Consider the following 20,800-nt stretch of genomic DNA (forward strand, 5'->3'; position numbering starts at 1 on the left):
TTTCTATCATGCTGCAGAATGTGCAAAACAGAAATGTTCATAATAACATTTTTATAAAGGAGTCAGAATTGCAGTATAATGGAACAGGTGGACATTTTTATAAGGGAATGGGATTGTAGTCTATTGCTGAGTTTATTGTATGCATCATCCTTCTTTTACTGCATTGTCTTCTAATTTGGCAATCCCGTTTGTATTTTTTATGGTGGGGCCTTCAATTGTTTTGAGCCTCTGGACACCTTTGGAATACTGACATTGAATTGTGGGCAGAACCACAAAATGGCTGGCAGAAGAGGCAGAGTCAGTGGCTGCAACAAAAGGCAGACCAGCCACAGCATCTCAGGGAATGGGGTCTTGCATAGCTCTAACAGTTAATCTTCAACATTTCAGGCAGAAGCTCTGTTTAACATGATGCCTCTTAAAATGAACATATTGTTTAAAATATTTTCTTGCATATACACAGCTTCTCTTCAGTCATACAGTGAAAATCTTTGTGTTGTGGTTCCTACTGCTGAAACAACTGCTTAAAACCTGCTCAGCCAATCAGATCTCCAGTGGCCAGTCAAAAGCCCTGCTGGACAAAAGCCCCACCCACATTCTAAAAATACTGGGCAGCCACCAGGAAAGGTGTCCACAGGTGCCATGTTGGGATACCCTGCTTTATGTCATGCACAGGCCATGCTCCCAATCTGTTATCTGCAAAAATGGAAGAGCACAGAGATACTCATGAGTTGCCTCAGAAACTTTTGCTATGTTTTGGGGATGATGATGGAAAAGTAGGGAAAGGGATGAGGAAGAATAACTGAGCTGCAATTGTAGTAAATGTGAATGAAGTACTCTACTGTTCCAAGAACTCTCCCAGAATGTTAGTGCAGTGCTACTTGGAGAGACAATAATTTTTTTCCCCTTGCAGCTGCTTCACAGAATACAGCAAATTTTAAAAATCCCATTTATCCTCCATGTGCCTCTGTGCTAAACCCCCATGTGTAGAAGGAAGTGTATGGCTGAGAACCTCAACCAATTGTGGCTCTGAGGAATGTACTATATTTCTAGTGGCCAGCCACTAGTTCATGTGCAAAACTTAATGAAGATGGGCATCATGACTGCATACCCAAACTTCTCCAATGCTTCCCTTGGAAGGCTTAAAATATATGGTACTGCAGCTAGAAAAACAAATTCCCATGGGAACCCATATGTACGTCCCTTGGTATGAGCAGAGAGAAAATACTAAGTCAGTAGTTTCACTATGAGTCACTAACCGGCTGCACTAAAATAGGTTAACTATGTCACTCACAGGAAACATTTTTTTCTATCAAGTTTATTGGTTTATTGATGCTAGGGTAGGGCAATGCTTATCTTGTAGAGGAAGCTGTCTCTGGGGTTGAAATGGAGGAGGACAGTGAGATCCTGCATGAATGGAGAAGGGTTAATTTGTACTATGTCCTCTAAGACACTGTGGTCTCTTAGTCCTTAAGGGTCTGTAGGTGGAATGTTCCTCAGCGTCTCCCTCACTCAGAGCAATGGCCTTTCTGGTCATGTCTGGGATCTGGGGGATTCTGGACATGTTCACACCTGTGGTAACTGTTCAGCACTGAAGAGAGAGCTTCTCTGTGAGGCCTCGTCACTACATCACCCTTAGTGGAGTTGGTTTGAAAACAAGCATATGGGTGACACTTGCTCTATCCACTGTCCAGCCACTTCACCAATCAATACTAAAGAGAACAACAACTTTTGGTCTTGGGAGAAGCTGGTGAAAGAGCTACTAATGCTCCCCTCTGGACTGATTGAGCTTAACATGGGGTTCCAATGGCCCCCACAGGAGTAGGTGATTCCCGAGGCTTGTCAAAGAAGATGGAGGAGGACATCTCAGTTTTCATCTTGCCATCAGAGCCACCATTGCTGGAGGCAGCTTCCTGACCACACTCTTCACAACAGCAACAACAGCAGTCCATGAAGGCCTGGCCCAGTGGTTTGCAGAGGCACAGCAGCAGCACAGGAGTTACTGAGCACTTGAAAAATAAGAAGAACTGGTTGACAAGGTTTAGCAGGTCCAGGGTCTGCTTGACCATGTCAGGAGACAGGTAGGCCACCACAATGTTGCTGACATTCTCAGGAATTGCACAGAGACCATAGATTACCGTCAGTCCAATCACTGTGCAGTTGAGTTGGCTCTCACACTGACCATGCTTTGCACCACGGCAGTCAGTCTTCTCTGTGCTGCTGATCCTTCTGGTAACCAGTTGGCAGCTGACTGTGAAGAGGATGGGCAAACAGAAGTAGCATCCAAAGTACCACCACATCCTGGCGTTCTGATAAGTGAGGACCAAAGAGTAAACAGATTCAGGCAGATCCTGTGAAGGTTTCATGGCGCAATAGTCAGTCACCACGCCAGATACGGGTGAGGTGTCTTGTGCCAGCTGCCAGAGGAGGAGCTCTGGTATAGAGAGGGTCATGGAGCCTACCCAAATAACAGCCAGCTTGGCAATGATGGAGTGGCAGTGCTCAATGGGCCTCAACTTGGCTTGAGGGCTGGTAGCTGCATGGAATCTGTCAATGCACAAGGCACAGAGGCTGAAGGTGGTGACCCCCAAGGAAGACACCTACAAATACAGGGAACAGAGAGAATTGTTAAATAAAATACCATGGTTTTGCAACATGTTTCTCTTTAGTTTAAGCACTCACATCTTGCCCTTTGATACAGCAAATTTGCCAGAAGTGACTTACCATTTAAAAAAACACCACAGTCCACAGGAAAAACATTTGCTATGAACATTTGCCATAAAATGCTTGGAAGTCCGGCAAAAGACTAAGAGAATAATCCTAGACAGGTCTATTCAGAAGTATGTCCAGGGCTTTTTTTGAGCAGGAACGTATAGGAATGCAGTTCCGGCTGACTTGGCATCAGGGGGTGTGGTCTAATATGCAAACAAGTTCCTGCTGGGCTTTTTCTACAAGAAAAGCCCTGATGTATGTCCAATTTTATTTAACTGGGCTTACTCCCCATAAAGTGTAATTAGGATTGCAGCCTAACGGAAGCAGAGCCATCCTGACCTTATTTCTGAAAGCCCCTAAAGAAGGAGCCAAATGATCTTCCCAGGGTAGGAAGTTTTCCTGTCTCATTTCTGCCACCAAAAGGGCACTGTCATTCAGTATAAATGAAAATAAAAATCTGTAGCATGAGTCTCTCATAGGCACACCTGCTTCATTATTTGCTGTCTCAACAGCCCTCTGGGAAGCTAGTACTTAGGGACCAGCCAGTTCAGCTTACACATTACAATTAGCAGCTCAAACCAAGGAAAGAGCCAGCCTCATGATGCGGAAGGGATTCTCAGGCCACCAGCAAGCGTTGGTCTCTAAAGCCTTTCCAAATGCCAGGTCCTGCTGCTTTTTGCTTCCAAAATGCATCCGTTCCCTTAAGCACCAAACAAGCTCAAGTAAGTTTGTTGTTGTCCCCAGCCAGTCCCTGTTAATTTCCGTTGCATTCAGAATACTAGGAAAACATCCCTGTTTGCCAAATGGGAAGAGAGGGCAGAGTGTGGAGGAGAAAATGCCAAAGGCTGGGCGGGTTTGAAAGACAATGAATAAATATCAGCTGTGGCTGCCCTCCCTCTCGCATGGCGCTCTCCATTACAAGCACTGAGCTTTCCTTAGGCTCAGGAAACACAACGCCCTGTTGGACAGTTGTTCACAGACTGCTCAAGAGCTCCAGGGCCTTAATTGCAGGCACCCGCTCACTTCTGACAGGAACAAGGGGTATTCATTGAGTGCAGGAACCACCGGAAATTGGGAAGCAAGGCTTGCTTTTTTCAAGCACTCTTTTTGTTTCCTTTTAACTGCAGCCAAACCTGTACATAACAGAACACTCTCAGGCTACTTGCCTGTGCCTCTGAGGCCTGCTTCTCACGGTGCTTTATAAAGACATGCACACATGCTTTCCTAGGTCACACACTCTGAGTCTAAAGATTCACAAAGAATCTGCATGAGGTGACAAGGCTCTTGTTTGTTTCCAACCTATGGCAAGCGGCTGGAGTTTGTAGAGGGTTTCATTGCAGACCCCAGTCCAAGACATTACTTTTGCTTTTGCAGAAGATTGCTCTGCCTGCACTACCGAATGTGCACCACAGGATCCTTTGAAGCAGCATCACAGGAGATGCTGGGCTGCTTTCAGATGGTCCAACTGAAATTCCAAACAACATCTTGAATGATGGATGCAGACAGTTCGACTCTGTTTCCCAGACATATGGCTCCCCCCCCCAAAAAAGCAAGAGGGCACAAGTGAATGGCATGCTTTGTAAAGACCATCTTGGGTCTTCTGTCTTGATATAAAAAGAATAAAAAAGGAAAATAAGATGGTCTTTCTAACAATGTGGTGGCCTTTGTTTATTAAACTGTAAATTATTTCATGAGGATATTAAGGATCTGGCATGTATAACATCATTTAAATGTAACTAGGTAATTACTCAACAGGCTAAACAAGCTTTCATCCATCAACATCCCTAGTTTATGTATATTTTATGGGCACACTAGATGTGACAGTGGCAGCCATGTTTGTTTGCTCCTATGTGTGCCCTGTGATGGAGACACCACTTTAACATGAAAAGGAGCCTGTCAAGTGTGGGTAGCTGAACCTTCTTCTGTAAGGTTCATCCTTCTTCTGTAAGGTTCATCACCTGAACTCCTTCCCCCACCCCAGCTCTTGTACTGGAAGTGAGACAGGTTGTTAGAAAAATGCTTGGGGCAATGGACCAGGGGGGGAGGCAAGGTAAAGAATAGTTCCCCCCCACATCTTATCCTCATGTCCCTTCTGATGTTAAATCTCAGCCCCTCTCTGTATATGAATATGGCAGATATGGGAACAAGCTAATGGGGCTGCTGCCATCACATTTAGCTTGGCTTTTAGAAACTGGCGTGTCTCAAAAAAGATTGTCCCTTTAAAAACTCTGTCAGAGTCCATCCAGAGTGAAATGTCCATACAAAATCCTGTAAGGAAACCTATGGTTTAAAAAAACTCAGGTGGTGGGGTGCAAAAGTCATGATGCAACAGTTCTTCAATAGCTGGATGCTACATCATACAGTTCCAGCTACCATGCCTGGCTACTGTGTGGTTTTGTACTCTGACCTAGATGGTTCTAGGGTTGCCAGGTCTGACTCAAGAAATATCTGGGGACTTTGGGGGTGGAGCCAAGACCAAGGGTGTGACAAACACAATTAAACTCCAAAGCGAGTTCTGGCCATCACATTTAATTGAATTGCATGCCTTTTAAACACCTTCCCTCCATTAGAAATAATGGGGGACAAGGGCATCTTCCTCTGGGGCTCATAGAATTAGATCCCCTGGTCTGATCTTTTTGAAACTTTTTGAACTTTTTTAGGAGAGGCACCATATGCTATGCTGAAAATCTGGTGCCTCTAGCTCAGAAAATACCCCCCCAAGCCCCAGATACCCACAGATTGATTTTCCATTATATCCTATGGGGATCAGTCTCCATAGGGTATAATAGAATGTCCAGCAAACATCCCTCCCCCTACTTTCTGATGACCCTGAAGTGGGAGAGGACTCCAGACCAGGGTATCCCTTGCCCCCAACTGGGGATTGGCAATCTTGGGTGGCTCATTTATTTAAAACATCAGCATAGAAACTCATGAGAAAACTACAAATGTTCAGAAGATTACAATACACTAGTACTACAAATCTCATATAAACCCACCCAACTAAGAGAGAGAGCAGAAGTAAAATCATAACAGATTTTTTAAAAAAACAGAACAAGAGCTCAGCCATAAAATGATCATGCCTGGTTCAGTATAACTCAAAGCCCCTCTGGAAAAAAGGCTCATCAAGGTCTCTTAGGGCAAGAGCTCCTAGAGCCTAAACTCTTCATGCATGGTCAGAAACTTCAGCCTGGAGATGGGTGGTACCAGTAGACCTTATATGTGAAGTGCTCTCACCTCTGCACTCCTCTGTTCCCAAACTAATAGTTGAACCACAGCTGAAAGTTAAATGTTTGTAAGAACTGGTTGGGTCCAGATTAAATTTTCCACTCACACAGGACGATTCTGTCGGTGGAACAGAATGTCCCTTCCTGCCTCCCTCCTCCCACTGCAGCCCATTGATCTCTATAAAATATTGTTCCTGAGGCGACCTTCAGGAACAGCGGGAGAGGCAAACTAGGGATCTACAACATGAAGAGACAGGTATGAAGCTGATGGAAAGTAGGCTCAGATCAGGACAGATAAAAATAAATACTGCTTTAAAATGGTTAAATACTACTTTAAAGTGATTAAAAAGTGGAATTTGCTGCCAGAGGATGTAGCAATGGCCAAAGGAATAAACAGCTTTAAAAGGGAATTAGATAGATTCATTACGGATAGCCCTATCAGTGGCTACTATCAGAGAGCCAGTTTGGTGTAGTGGTTAAGTGTGCGGACTCTTATCTGGGAGAACCGGGTTTGATTCCCCACTCCTCCACTTGCACCTGCTGGAATGGCCTTGGGTCAGCCATAGCTCTGGCAGAGGTTGTCCTTGAAAGGGCAGCTGCTGTGAGAGCCCTCTCCAGCCCCACCCACCTCACAGGGTGTCTGTTGTGGGGGAGGAAGGTAAAGGAGATTGTAAGCCGCTCTGAGACTCTTCGGAGTGGAGGGCGGGATATAAATCCAATATCTTCTTCTTCATCTTCTTCTTCTTCTACTAAATATGGTGAGGGCAGGGCTTTTTTTTAAAGCAGAAGCACAGTTCCAGCTGGCTTGGTGTCAGGGGGGTATGGCCAAATATGCAAATGAGTTCCTGCTAGGCTTTTTCTACAAAAAAAGCCCTGCGTGAGGGGATCCTTCATGTTCAGAGGCACTAAGTCTCTGAATCCCAGAGCCAGGAGGCAACATCAAGGGAAGGCCTCTAGTCTATGCCCTGTTGTTGGCCCTCCAGAGGAACTGGTTGGCTGCTGTGTGAGACAGGATACTAGACTAGATGGACTATTGGTCCAATCCAGCAGGTCTCTTTTTATGTTCTTATGCTGGAAATCACCCTACCCATCTGTTAGCAAAAAATTTAGTCTGGATCCAGCCCAATGCAAGTAATGCCATCCACAGTAGTGGCAGAGGAGAAACTGGGGCAGTCCTATCCAGGTGACCTTATAAGAATTAATTGATGTATTTACTAGGGTTTTTATACCTCAATTTTCTCTTTGGCTCAAAGCAGCTACTCCACTGCATAACACCACCCTAATCCAACTAAACCAATGAACCATAAATCAGAATTTTTTAAGCCTTGTGCAGCATTACTAGCAACCATGGACTATAAGGAAAGAGACACAAAGCACACAGGCTGCAATCTTAAACATGGGAATAGGCTTCATTGTGCTCAATGGGACTTACTTCTGAGTAAGCACAGTGCATAACAAAAATACAAGGGACTTGCTAGTATTCTTTTGAAATAACTATGCAGGGTGGACAGAGAGAAACTATAAACCTCCAAACAGACTTGTTCAAGATATAGCCAGCAGATTAGAGTTCATTAACAAAGAAACACATCCCATTTATTAAAGGACATCTTCTCCTATTTCCTATCTTTCTTTTAATCCCAGAACTGTGAAAATGTTTTGATCTCAGAACCTTAAAAATGTTCCTATCAACATAGCTTCATCTAGACCAGAGGTTCCCAACATGTGGCTCATGGGATGCATGCAGCCCCCGAGTTCTGTCTATGTAGCCTCCCAACCTGCTTGTTTTCTGCTATCACACTCAAGGCACTTTTCCTCAGACCCACACTGTTTTTCCTGTCCCTTTCTTGCAAAAAATAGCAGCTTTGTTTCTTCTGGTCTCCATGATTCCTTCTGTGCCCCCCCCCCCTCTATACTTATCCTTTATAGTCTATACTAGCATTTTGGCCCATCTGGGTGCTTTGCTTGTAGGGTTGCCAGGCCTGATTCAAGAAATATCTGAGGACTTTGGGGGTGGAGCCAAGAGCAAGAGTGTGACAAGCATGATTGAACTCCAAAGGGAGTTCTGGCATTCACATTTAAAAGGATTGCATTTCTTTTAAATGTCTTCCCTCCATTGGCAATAATGAAGGGTAGGGGCACCTTCTTATGGGGTTCATAGAACTGGACCCCTTGGTCCAATCTTTTTGAAACTTGTTTTTTTAAGAGAGGCACCAGATGCTATGCTGAAAATCTGATGCTTCTACCTCAGAAAACAGCCCCCCCCAGAGCCCCAGATACCCACCAATCAATTATCCATTATATCCTGTGGGAGTCTCCATAGGGTATAATGGAGTGCCCAGCAGACATTTCCCTCCCCCCACCCCCACTTTCTGGTGACCCTGAAGTGGAGGAAGCCCTCCAAACTGGGGGATCCCCTGCCCTTAACTGAGGATTGGCAACCCTATTTGCTAGCCAGCAAAGTTCAGGAATTCATCCCACTCAGTTCTTCCACTCCTCCTCTCCATGCATTACCATGATGAAGACTATATATGTGTGTAAGGAAGACAAAGCAGTGGTGTGAATGGGTATAGGAGATGTCTCACCTGCTTTTGCAAAAAAAGGTGGGGAAAAGACAGTAAAAAATCTAGTATGGTCTTGCTGATTCATTCATTGGGATGGAAAAGTCAGATACACTAGCAGAACTATTCTCATTGGCTAATAGCACAGGAAAAATTAAGGGCCAACATATATGCTGTGCAGCCCTAGGTCATGGAACTCCAATAGATCCTTCTTCAGTCCAATCATTCCACACCACTTCACTCAAGAGGAAGCTATTTGCAGCAAAGAAAAGGGAAGGAAGGCTGCTTAATCCTTCTGCTCGCCACTTTTCATTTGAATCCCTGCTATGGCTACTTTTCCTTTGGGGTTTCAAATCTACGTTTGCCTTACAAGTACAGTGTTGAAATTCAGTCAGAGGAAGCAATTTTGGGGTGAATTTCAAGGGGAAAGGTTCAAGCAGGGGAAAGCCCCCATCTATGCTGAAAATGAACCTTTTCCAGAATCTGGGGTGGAGAAGCTGCCAGTGAACCAACATCTCAACAGTAGAAGAAGAAGTAGAAGATATTGGATTTATATCCTGTCCTTCACTCAGAGTCTCAGAGGGGTCACAGTCTCCTTTACCTTCCTCCCACACAACAAACACCCTGTGAGGTAGGTGGGACAGAGAGAGCTCTCACAGAAGCTGCCCTTTCAAGGACAACTGCTATGAGAGCTATGGCTGACCCAAGGCCATTCCAGCAGCTGCATGGAGGAGTGGGAAATCGAACTCGGTTCTCCCAGATAAGTCTGCACACTTCACCACTACACCAGACATGCAGCTTTCAAATAATGTGTAGTTTGGGCCTAGAGGGCATCAAAAGACATGAAAATATTGGACAAAAGTTGAACTGCTAGATCAAATTAAAACTTCTTTAAAATACTCAGCTGTTCTGCAGCTCAAAATGTGCAACACCTAAGCAAACTTCAAAACATTTAAGATTTCGAATTGACAAATGAAGAAGATTAACACTCCCCTCCTCCCTTTTTTATAAACAGGTAATAACTAGTAATATCAGTAAGCATGTTAACATTCTGTTATTTAACAGGAAATATTTCTGAATGAATGCCAATATTAAAATGCTTGACCTAGTTTCAGATGCTTTGCTTTCAACATAATGAATGGCATACAACTTCTAGGGCAAATGGTGGTGGTCGTGTGAATTTTCAGATATGGGCAAAAATGCCTGTGAAGCATGCAACAGTAGCCTGGGAGGATGTGTGGGTTGCAGGGGGAAAAAAACACCAGATCCATGCTTGCATTTCCCTATTCCCTTCCATCTCTTTCCTCTGACCCTAATCAGCCTGCTGCAGGCCCTTGCAGTGCCCAACTGCCAGCCAGCAATCCTGCCAAACAATACCAAGGCCCTATTGTCTCCCCTGCCTCCTCCATGCACTGAGCTGTTCCCATAGCCAAGCACTGAATCACTCACAGATGTTCCACCACCTGCATTGCTCTCATCTTGCACTGAGACAGGAACAGAGAAGAAGCAGAATAAGCAGGGCTGAAGCAGCCAAAGTAGCACGTCCCATTCAAGGAAGGTATTCTGTTACATGGGTGAGGAAGAACTGACTTGCTTGTCCAAACACTCAATAAACATGTGAACTGCTTGCATCATACGAACATAAGAGAAGCCATGTTAGATCAGGCCAATGGCCCATCCAGTCCAACATTCTGTGTCACACAGCGGCCAAATACACACACACACACACACACACACTGTGGCTAATAGCCACTGATGGACCTCTGCTCCATATTTTTATCTAACCCCCTCTTGAAGGTGGCCATGCTTGTGGCCGCCACCACCTCCTGTGGCAGTGAATTCCACATGTTAATCACCCTTAGAGTGAAGAAGTACTTCCTTTTATCTGTTTTAACCTGTCTGTTCAGCAATTTCATCGAATGCCCACGAGTTCTTGTATTGTGAGAAAGGGAGAAAAGTACTTCTTTCTCTACTTTCTCCATCCCATGCATTATCTTGTAAACCTGTATCATGTCACCCCACAGTCGACGTTTCTCCAAGCTAAAGAGCCCTAAGCGTTTCAACCTTTCTTCATCATATCATACATGAAACTGTCTAATATTGAGGCAGGACACTGGTCTATCAAGGTTGGCATTATCTATTCTGACTGGCAGCAGCTCTCTCCAAGATCTCAGGCACAGATTTTTTTATGTAACTCACCTTATTATCTGATCCTGGTAATGCCTGAGCTGGAGATGCTGAAATTGAACCTGAGACCTTCTGCATACAAAGCAGATGTTCTGTCTCTAAGATATAGCCCATCCCTGGTTTAACTCAACTTTATCTCCAGACAAAACAAAGCTGAAGCAGGTGCAGCTGCAGTTGCTAAAATACATCTCTTCTTCTACATGTGTCCCTTTCCCCTCATCCTTCTCTCTCCTGAAATGTCAGTTCTAAGCTCCTTAATGCACAGACCTGTCTTTTTAATTTATGGTATTCTGTGAAACCCCACACAGTTTGAACCCCACACCTTTGTCATCTCATGCTTGATGCACCCTTCAGTTCTCAACTTTTAATGGCATGGCAATATGTAAATCTGTTTTGTTGTACGGCTGAGTATGAAGGCTCTGACTCAGAGTAAAGGGTTCAGCTAGATGGCATTTGTGCCCTTCAAACTGTGTGGTCATCATGTGGACATTTAACAACTACTGTTAATCAGTTAACTTTACAGTCCAGTTGTTTTCCTCAAATGCATCCTCCTGCCTTTTCTCTCTTCACTATAGTTGTCTAGATTGTATATGGTTCAAGCAGAATAATCCTTCCTGCTTCATTGGATCTTTCTGCTGTCTGGACAATTTGTCACTAGAATACTTCCTCAGGGTAAAGAACAGAAAATCAGGCAAAAACTTGACTGGATAGGAGAGCCAGAGCAGACATAACAGCATCTTTGTAAATGTGAGTCTCCTCCAATCATGCAAAGAGATGTGTGTGTTTGGAGGGGGATACAATTTAAAGAACAAAAAGGACATGCCAGTTAAGGTACAGCCAGGTGGGCAGTCGTGTTAAGGGTTAATGAACTCTTCCCTGCTTATTGTTTACCTCCTTATTGCCTTTCCCCAAGTGCTATTTTCTCCATCATCAGCACCCAGCTGAGGGAGAAGTGGCATCAGAAGATACCTTGTGGGAAGGTGAGCAGCAGGTGGGGAGGGGGTTACAGCACTCTCACCTACACACTGCATTTCATTCCCAGACCTACTTCAAACATGATTGGGACAAGCCTACATTTGCAGGCATGGATTGGTCTGCCCATGTCAGAACTCTATTGGGCCTCAGTTTCTTTTTAAATGCACTACTGCAGCAGGAAGGCGTCTTGATTTGTAAAGCGTTATTTCAAACTTTATAACAACACAGGTTTCTCATTTGAGAACCCTGCAGATCTAGAGAGTTCCTACTTTTCTGAGAATTCTTCTGGCAATTATTCAGTATTGCAAAGGGGGAAAAAATTAAGATGGCCTTTATTATGCACTTATTAACAAAAGTCTCCATGGTAATATGTTTCAACCAGTCAAACAAGATTTGCCATGGCAACCTCCCCCCACTCCTGCTTCACTTCATACCAGCCCTGGAGTTGCCAAAATGGAACACCAAAAGAAAAGATGTAGTCCATCTGAGCAAAAATATAGCATCCTGCTCTTGACATGTTTTATGCAGATAATAGCTACTATTATCTTATCTTGTTCATCCATACCCTAAAGACCTCTCTTATTGTTTGACTGCTGGGGAACAGCTGCTATGAGCTACTGATTTGCCCAGAGCCACTTCTCAGCAATTCTATAATTGAGCTGGAAGTTGAAATGAAACTTTGTGACATAGGAGAGTTCAAACAAATTCTCCTAATCAGAATTTTCTTGAAAAAAATGTTAAATTTATCTATACACTTACAGCGACATGTGGCCCCCTACTACGGATACTGAAGTCCATGGATCAGAGCCATATAGATGCTAGATAGATGTTTCTCCAAAGTTGGGGGGATCCCCTAGGTTTTCAGGAAAATCTGACTTAGAAAGGGGGTTTAAATCCTCCCCAATTACCCTGGGAGTCTTGCTGAGCTTGTTGGTGGCATGGCAACCTGGGGGCTGCACTGGGCCTAGTGGCAGAGGTTTGGCAGCCTGGGAGCCCAGGCTGGGTGCAGTCGCCGTGGCACAGCTGCCTGGAAGCCACACTGGGCATGGTGGCGATAGACACCAGGCTCAGAAGCCACACAAGGGTTGGCACTTCCCAGCTCACGTCTGTGAAGGATGTGAAGGACACCTGGCAACTGTGCCAGGCTTGGTAGCAGTGGTGGAAGATGCTGGGTTATGGAGCTGTACCAGGCTTGGTCCTGGGGGAAGGAATAAGGGATTTGCCCATAAGTCTTACCCCCCCACTAGGAATAGGCTTCCCAATCCTCCCGCCCTGGATTTCCAGCCTCTTCCCCCGCTCCCCCCAAAAACGGAAGCGGGGGAGGGGGGAAACAGAGCCAAGGAGCGTGGCGAGCCGCCCCATCTCAGAGCAGGCGACGCCGCTGCACTGCTGCCGCCTCTTCTCCGCTTCACCGTAGCTGCTCCTCCGAGATGGGCTCAGGCTGCAGCACTTCAAGGGGCCCCCCCGTCGCCGCCTCCTCCTCCTACATGACGGTGGCCAAGAGGCCCCGCTTTGACTCCTGGAGCGGCAGCGGGGGGACCATGCACGCCGCCGCCCTGGACAGCCACCTCTCGCCGTCGGCCTACTCCGGCCTGCCGGGAGACTTCACGCCCCCGGGCCCTGACGGCTTCCCCCAGCTGCCTCCCCTGCAGCCCCCCGCCGAGCACCAAGCAGCCTTGCAGCAGCGCCAGAAAGCCGCCCTGATGATGAAGCAGCTGGCTGCCTCCTGCCACCCCCAGCCGCCACCACCGCGCCTCCGCCAGCCCAGCCTGCAGCAGCTCGGCCACCACGCCGAGGCTGCTGCTTTCGAGGCCCAGGAGAGCGCCTGGTGGAGGGAATGAAGACATTTAAAAAGGTGTGCCGTCCCTTTAGATGTAATGGCCAGAACTCCCTTTGGAGTTCAATTAGGCTTGTTAACCTCTCAATTAACCTCTCCCTTGCTCCTAGCTCCACCCCAGTGTCTCCTGGCTCCACCCCCAAAGTCCCCAGATATTTCTGGAATTGGACTTGGAAACCCTAACTAGGAATTGCTGCCCAAGGGGAATAATCAGCAACTGGGGGGAGGGATCCCCCTTGCAAATATTGTATGTCTCCACTTGTATTCATTTAACTTGCATTTGCAGTTACATAAACTGATGATTTAAGAGGGTCTTGTGGGGAGGAGGATGCAATCATTGTATTTTGTGAACTGTTATCTAGTATTAGTGTATACTGCAGAACAACTCTTTTGTGGATCATGTTGTCATTTCAACCGGGCTTGCCCAAGAAAAAGTCCCAGAGGACTGGGCCCAGAATCAGAATCCAGAGCAATTTTATATAGCCTCTACTTCCAATGAAACTTTCACATGCAGAGTCAATAGTGGGTCAAGTTAACTATTACTCATGCAGGAATTATTTTTGTGTGATACCTGTCACTCACCTCAGGAGAGATTTGTACATTCTTCATCTCATCCTGTCAAGCTGAATGAACAAAGATATACTGATGTAATAGGCTTATTTTATTTACTATTACATTTACATCTTGCCTTTCTCCAATCCAGGAAATCAAAGCAGACTACAGGGGGCTCTTCCTAGATCTTCCTTCAAGGCTCTGACTAGATCAGGGGTGGCCAAACAGGCTCAGGAGGAACCACATGTGGCTCTTTCACATATTTTGTGCAACTCCTGAAGCCCCCACCACCCCATTGGCTGGCTTGGAGAAGGCATTTGTCTCTTGAAATCACTTCTCCAAGTCAAGCCAGCTGGTAGCTTGGAGAATGCATTTAAAGTTAAGTTAAAGTTGCTCTCTTTCCCCTTCTCCCTCCCTCATCTATTTTCCTTCCTTCCTTCCTCTTACACTAAGCAAGTTTGGCCACCCCTGGACTAGATCAACAGAAACTTAAGTAGTCATTGCATCATGTGGTTTCTGATATGTTATGTGCCAAGTTGCTTCCAATTTATGGTGACCCTATGAATGAATGACCTCCAAAATATCCTATCATAAACAGCCTTGCTCAGGTCCCAGCCATATCGTGGGATTTATGTCCATGACAGTCTGAAATAGTTTAACAGTTAATTTTTGTCATCTGGGGACCCTCAGAAATATAATTCTGTGTAGGGACTTGGGATCTTTGAAGAGAATTCTTAGCACTAAATTAAAATTCCCAGGATTATTTTGGGGAAACTGTTATAGTGGCATAAACCAACATATATTTGTAGCATAGATATGCATTGAGTGAGAGAGTCATAATTCAGTTGTTCTATCAGTTGGCTAGCTGGATTTATTTCTCCACATATAGCAGGGGCCAAAGGGCTGAATTAACCCTCACAAAGGATGCTTTCTTTACTCTATGGGCTACTTCAGGTGCTTGTAGGAAGCTCTTAGTCTTCAGGTAAGTCTGGGCAACAGAGGAGCTATACTCTGCTCACAGAATAACTTGGCAAACAGAGAAGTCCCAGCTACACATCTTTCCATCCCTCCATGTGGCAACATGATTCTTAAATGTCTTTCTAGGAGGACTGAGGTTCACAGAAAGCCGCAACATGAGGCATTTAGCAACCAGCCTCTGTGTCCATTGGCAGTGACTGATTATTTGGACTGATTTCTTTTAGGGACTTCATAATAGGAGCATGAAAATGGGCAACAGCTCAAAGTAATGGCAGCATTTAATCTGTCAGCTCTTTAGGAGTATTATCCCTGGTAGAGAAGCCAATGAATCTAGCTTGGTTTACACTAAATGAAAAGTGGAAAATCTACAAAAGTCTTCAGTCTCTCTTTGCATGAGCAATAGTGCCTTCTGCTCATGGAAGCATGTCTTTTAGAGGTGCTGAAACATTAGATGCAGAGACATCTCATGAGTGATGCAGTCACCAACAGACATTATCTAGGAGAGTCTGAGGTTTAATCCCCCCCTCTGCCACAGACTCCCTTTCTAAATTTAAGGAAGGATGCTTAGCATCTCTGTCACAGGCACTACCATTTACAAAAAGAATTCTCAGGTGTAATCTATGCAGACATGGTGGGAGAATTATCAGCATACAGCACTTCGCACACAAATCCCAACATGAAATTCAAAGGATCTTCTGTGCTATTCTGATATATGGCAGACTTCACACAGAGCTCCAGATGATGTCCCATTATGGGCCCAGGTTATGTTCTGAAGCCACATGATGCAGCGATTTTTCTGAAGCTAAACAGGTCCAGGTCTGGTCAGTACTTGGCTGAGAGATACCAGTGGCCCCTGTATGTGTTTAATTCTATGATGGAAGAAGCTCAAGATAGAAATATATATATATATATATATATATTAAAAAAGGGTAAATAAAAGGTTTCTTGAAAGAAACATGATCATGGATGGGAATTAGAGCTGCCACCTTATTTTTCAGTGCCTTTAATATTTGTATGACAGCCATACATTCAGCAGGTAAAGGCTTCCTGAGAATGATGATTCAGTAGTGACAAAACTTTTATCTGCTTAATTGCACAAGTGCCTTGCCAGAAAAAGGAGGCAACCTGAAAAGGAATGCATTGTCATCACTGGTGACAATTTCTCTTAGCAGGATCAGTTTATCTCAGTCCTTGTCTCACAAGGAAACTTGCACTGGTCCTTTATAAATTGTGCCCGAGAATATAAAAGTCACAACATTTACAAAGAACAATGGTATGAATGCAGCTTTTGAATGGTTGGGTCACTACAGCAGCTCCAACCCCGGTTGCTTAATGGATTCTGTTCAACAATTTGATGCACTTATTTGAATTATGGTATTGTCTTCCTTTATGGATCTGAGAATTACTTACATTTCCATAATCTTCATGGAAGATTTCCATCATCTTCCATTTTCCTTCAAAAAGCCTGCATATTTCTTCTTGGTAAATAAGATACAACTTAACCTGGTCTGCTTTGCAGTTCTGAGATCAACACAACCACCAATCTCTGTGCCAAAAGCATAGCATATGAATGCACACAGGCAATACAAATAAGCACTCCGATCTAGTGGGCAAGTAAGATCAAAATTAGAAATAAAACCTGTGATAATATATTCCCCATCCTACAAAGATATATGTTTTCATTTTCCATTAAGCATTGCAGGAGACACCTGTTACCCTCACAGAATAGCCCATGAAGGATCGATCTGCCATAAATCTACCTTGGAAAGAAAATACTATAACAGCATCAACATAATTAAATGACAGTACATATGGATTGGCCCAAATTACAAGAGTATTGTTGCCCCTCAAATAGGCACACAAAATTGGATGCAAGGTATAGGGCAGTGTAGTGAAAGAACCACTTACCTCCATGAAGGGCACGATGCGGCAGGAAATGTTCCCCAGCAGCCTCTTCTTGGTGATCTCATTGAAGATGACCACCGGCAAACAGAAGAAAAGGATGAGAAAGTCCCAGAAGGCAAGGCTGGCCAAAATGGAGTTCCAGGCACTTTTCATGTAGTAATTATGCCATACAATGCACATCACTGAGAGGTTCCCAATGATACCCACAGCAAAGACGATGAGGGACAGGAACATGACAGCATAAGCACTGTAGGAGCTCTCAGTCACTGGATACAGAGGATTTTGGATCTGAGAGCGCTTTTCTGATGCCACAGTCACATTGTTGTAGGGTTCTGTGCCTCCACGGACAGCTGGGCTTCTTTGACGTTGCTCTGATGGATCTGTGCTGGAAAGCACCAGAGCCTTGGTTGGCCGGAGGCTTGCAGGATTGACAGGCCGGGGAAATTCCACTTTTACTCCTGGAATGTACTTCTGAGCTGGCTTAGAGTCTTCATCTTCTGTTCCCCTGCGCATTCTTTTCCATTCCAGTGGCTCTTCTGAGAGTAGTGTCCTCCTGTGATTGTCAATGGACCCTGGCCACCTGTGGAGCTCCCCAAGCGTCTCCAGCACAGCATCTTTTGAGATGTAGTGTCTCCTTACGCTTTTATCTTGAACCAGTTGCTCCCTCTTAGAAGATGCGTACAGTTCTTGGCTAAATGGGGCGGCAGTTTCCTTTACTGCAGCCTCCAGAGGCTGCAGGAGCATAAGCAAAAACATAAGTGTCCGAGGCAAAGGCATCCTTCTTTCTGCAACTACAGTAAGAAAGAGAAATGAGAAAAGTAAGACTTGCAAAAAGTAAGAGTAAGGAAGGCACTGCAAAATATGAGGAAAAGGAGGAAAAAATTGCCCACCCCCCACTAGGGGTATTAAGCAGACTGGGGCTGGAGAGGCAGAAGACTACACTGAAGTTTCAGTTAGCATGGACTAAACTGAGAGAGAGCGGGAGAGACACTTCAGTTTGTCTCTCAGCTTCACTGCTGTTCTGGATTCCCTCAGATCTCTAGCCAGAATAAAAACCGTTTTCCCCCAGTAATTCACTCCCAACATCCTTTGTTGGGCTACAGGCCCCCTGCTGGCCAAACTTTAATGGCTACAGCCTTCAACAAAAAGAAAAAATTCCCTGAGCAAGAGAGGGGAAAACAGCAGACAGAAGCTGCTTAGTAGATGTTGGTGGGATTTGTGTGATGTGTCTTGGGTGTGTAAGGAGATTTACCTCAGAAATAACCACTCTTTTGCTGGAAACATCCCCAGAAGACTAACCATAGCTGAACTTATCTCTAGCCACAGTACTATTCTAATGGCAGGGTACTAGAATTGCCAACCTCCAGGTGGCACCTGGAGACATCCTGCTTTTACAATTGATCTCCAGACGAATAGAGATTAGTTCCCCTGGAGAAAATGGCTGCTTTGGAGAGTAGACCCTATGGTGTTATACCCTGCTGAGGTCTCTCCCCTCCCTTTCCAGGTATTTCTCAACCCAGATCTGGCAACCTTATAATGTACTCAAGATACTATTGAGTGATTTCTAAGGCCACATCTACTCATGCAGCACAGTGGTAGAGGGCTGAGGTGGTAGAATGGAATGTTCTGCTTGATACTGCAGGTGAGGTATTGCATTTTTTAAAAAGTTCCTTTCCTTAATTTCCCCATGTAACTGGAAAATTAGCACAGACAGAACCTTTCTCCCTGGTGTGCTTGGTTTTAATTTGCATGGAGTTTTTGCATGTGGGAGAAGAAGAAGATGAAGAAGAAGATATTGGATTTATATCCTGCCCTTCACTCCAAAGAGTCTCAGAGCAGCTCACAATCTCCTTTACCTTCCTCCCCCACAACAGACACCCTGTGAGGTGGGTGGGGCTGGAGAGGGCTCTCACAGCAGCTGCACTTTCAAGGGCAACCTCTGCCAGAGCTATGGCTGACCCAAGGCCATTCCAGCAGGTGCAAGTTGAGGAGCACTAAATATGTAATACATGCCCCCAGCAGCCCTTTCTAGCACCAAATAACATTCTCACCACCTTGCCTTGTGTGTAGCCCAGGCCTCAAATGTTGCCACAACCATTCTTAAAATAATGAACAATTTAAAGCAAAAGCATGAATGTATATGGCTAAGCATAAGCAACAGCACAACTAGTTCTACATTGCAGGGTGTCTGTGAAAGCCAAATCATACTACAACCATGCAGTGTTCCCCCTAAGCTGAGTTAGTGTGAGCTAGCTCACAAATTTTTAGCCTCTAGATCACACATTTTTGTCTTAGCTCAGGAAGGATGACCCCAGAGCACAATAATTTATGCAGTAGCTCACAACTTTAATGCCAGTAGCTCACAACTTTAATACTAGTAGCCCACAAAGTAGAATTTTTGCTCATAAGACTCAGCAGCTTAGAGGGAACATTGCAACCATGTGGAAAATGTAGGCTGAATACCTATTTTGGACTCTATGGCATTGTACCATGCTGAGGCCTCTCCCCTCCCCAAACCTCTCCCTTCCCCAGTTGCACCCCCAAAGTCTCCAGATATTTTCCAACACAGACCTGGCAACCCTAGATCTCAGTGACTGTTGACCACTCTCAAATGTTACATTCCTGAGCAAGGTGAATGAACAGGTGGTGGCTGGCAGAGCCAGCGCCAGACTATTAGGCACCCCAGGCAAGGCTCCCCACCCCTGGTTTCCCTCCCCCCCCCCCACAGGCAAAGTGGGTCAATAAATCAAAAGTAGGTTTGCAACTTACAGGTGCACACCTGAACAACACCTGAACAGCATACTCAAGATTGCTACAGCTCAGACATTGCCTCCAGTTTTTGATGCAATAATTCAAAGCAAGAGGTGTCAGTTATCAGAAACTGTTAAACAAAATATTGTAAGCATGCTAATGTTTTAAGCATGTCTTATTTTAAGTAAAAAAAATCTTTGTGTTTGTGCCCTTTATAAAGTTTTTATCTGTGCTACCTGGCATTGTTGTTTGCCTTGGTGGCCATTGTAAGGGTGGGATACTAAATTTAGCAGGAAGGAAGGCTGTGTGCATGTAGTTCCATGCTGGAAAATCCATTCCCAGGCATGCTCTGTTTCAATCAGGACCATGGTACATGAGCAGAAAGGGCTTCAGCATTCCTTTCTATACAATTTCCTATCCTGGAAGAGTCCCTGGATTCCATTTTTTGCCCCAACACAGGAATGCAGTTTCGGCTGGCTTGATATCAAGGGGTGTGGCCTATTATGAAAATAAGTTCCTGCTGGGCTTTTTCTACAAAAAAGCCCTGTGTGAAACAATGATAACTGCATGTAGTTATCTGTACATGTAAGTTCTCCCAAGGGTGAATAGTGACTCCTCTGAGCCCATTCAGGTGGAGGAAAGATGCAGAAGGGAAGTCTGAAGAACTTTCTCCTTGTGTGATATGGTCTTGATCCAAATCAGGCCTTCATGATCTTGGGAATTAAATTCTCTGTTGAGAACTCATAGAATATGTTTGTACAAAATCCACCGGAGGGGTGGGGATGGGGGCATGTGAAATTTCTAATGTCTGAATCAGCCCACAGTATGCCAACAGAAAGCTGCTGAAAATGGGTTGTATGACAGCACTGTGGGCTGAGCTGAAAACTGGATGTGTACTCTAGCAATATTGTGTTGATTTGATTGAGTGAAGTTATATTGAGAATGTACCTAAAAACTGAGCTTTTTTTTTTTTTTAGCAGGAAGGCACAGGAATGCAGTTTTGGCTGGCTTGTCATCAGGGGGTGTGGCCTATTATGAAAATGAGTTCCTGCTGGGCTTTTTCTACAAAAAAAGCCCTGTGTGAAACAATGATGATGTCAGGGGTGTGTGGTGTAATATACAAA

At 44.8% G+C, this 20,800-nt stretch overlaps 1 protein-coding gene across 1 annotated transcript; it reads right to left on the reverse strand.

Annotated features, from left to right (window-relative positions):
• Positions 1-1,299: 1,299 nt before the first annotated feature.
• GPR37L1 (G protein-coupled receptor 37 like 1) lies at positions 1,300-17,807 on the reverse strand. Its single transcript, XM_060231120.1, has 2 exons — positions 16,929-17,807; positions 1,300-2,597 (listed from the first exon to the last, which is right to left on the reverse strand). Exons 1-2 carry the CDS (start codon positions 17,700-17,702, stop codon positions 1,788-1,790), a joined length of 1,584 nt encoding a protein of 527 aa, XP_060087103.1. The 5' UTR covers positions 17,703-17,807; the 3' UTR covers positions 1,300-1,787.
• Positions 17,808-20,800: the final 2,993 nt, after the last annotated feature.

This window comes from Heteronotia binoei, chromosome 2 (genome assembly GCF_032191835.1).
Source record: "Heteronotia binoei isolate CCM8104 ecotype False Entrance Well chromosome 2, APGP_CSIRO_Hbin_v1, whole genome shotgun sequence".
Lineage (NCBI taxonomy): Eukaryota > Metazoa > Chordata > Lepidosauria > Squamata > Gekkonidae > Heteronotia > Heteronotia binoei.

What these genes read in the sequence shown, in the direction of transcription:
- GPR37L1 (XM_060231120.1), bottom strand. Translation starts at nt 17,702, where the DNA reads ATGCCTTTGCCTCGGACACTTATGTTTTTGCTTATGCTCCTGCAGCCT. An exon ending in GCATCGTGCCCTTCATGGAG is followed by an intron (nt 2,598 to 16,928) that starts GTAAGTGGTTCT and finishes CTGTATTTGTAG; the next exon opens with GTGTCTTCCTTGGGGGTCAC.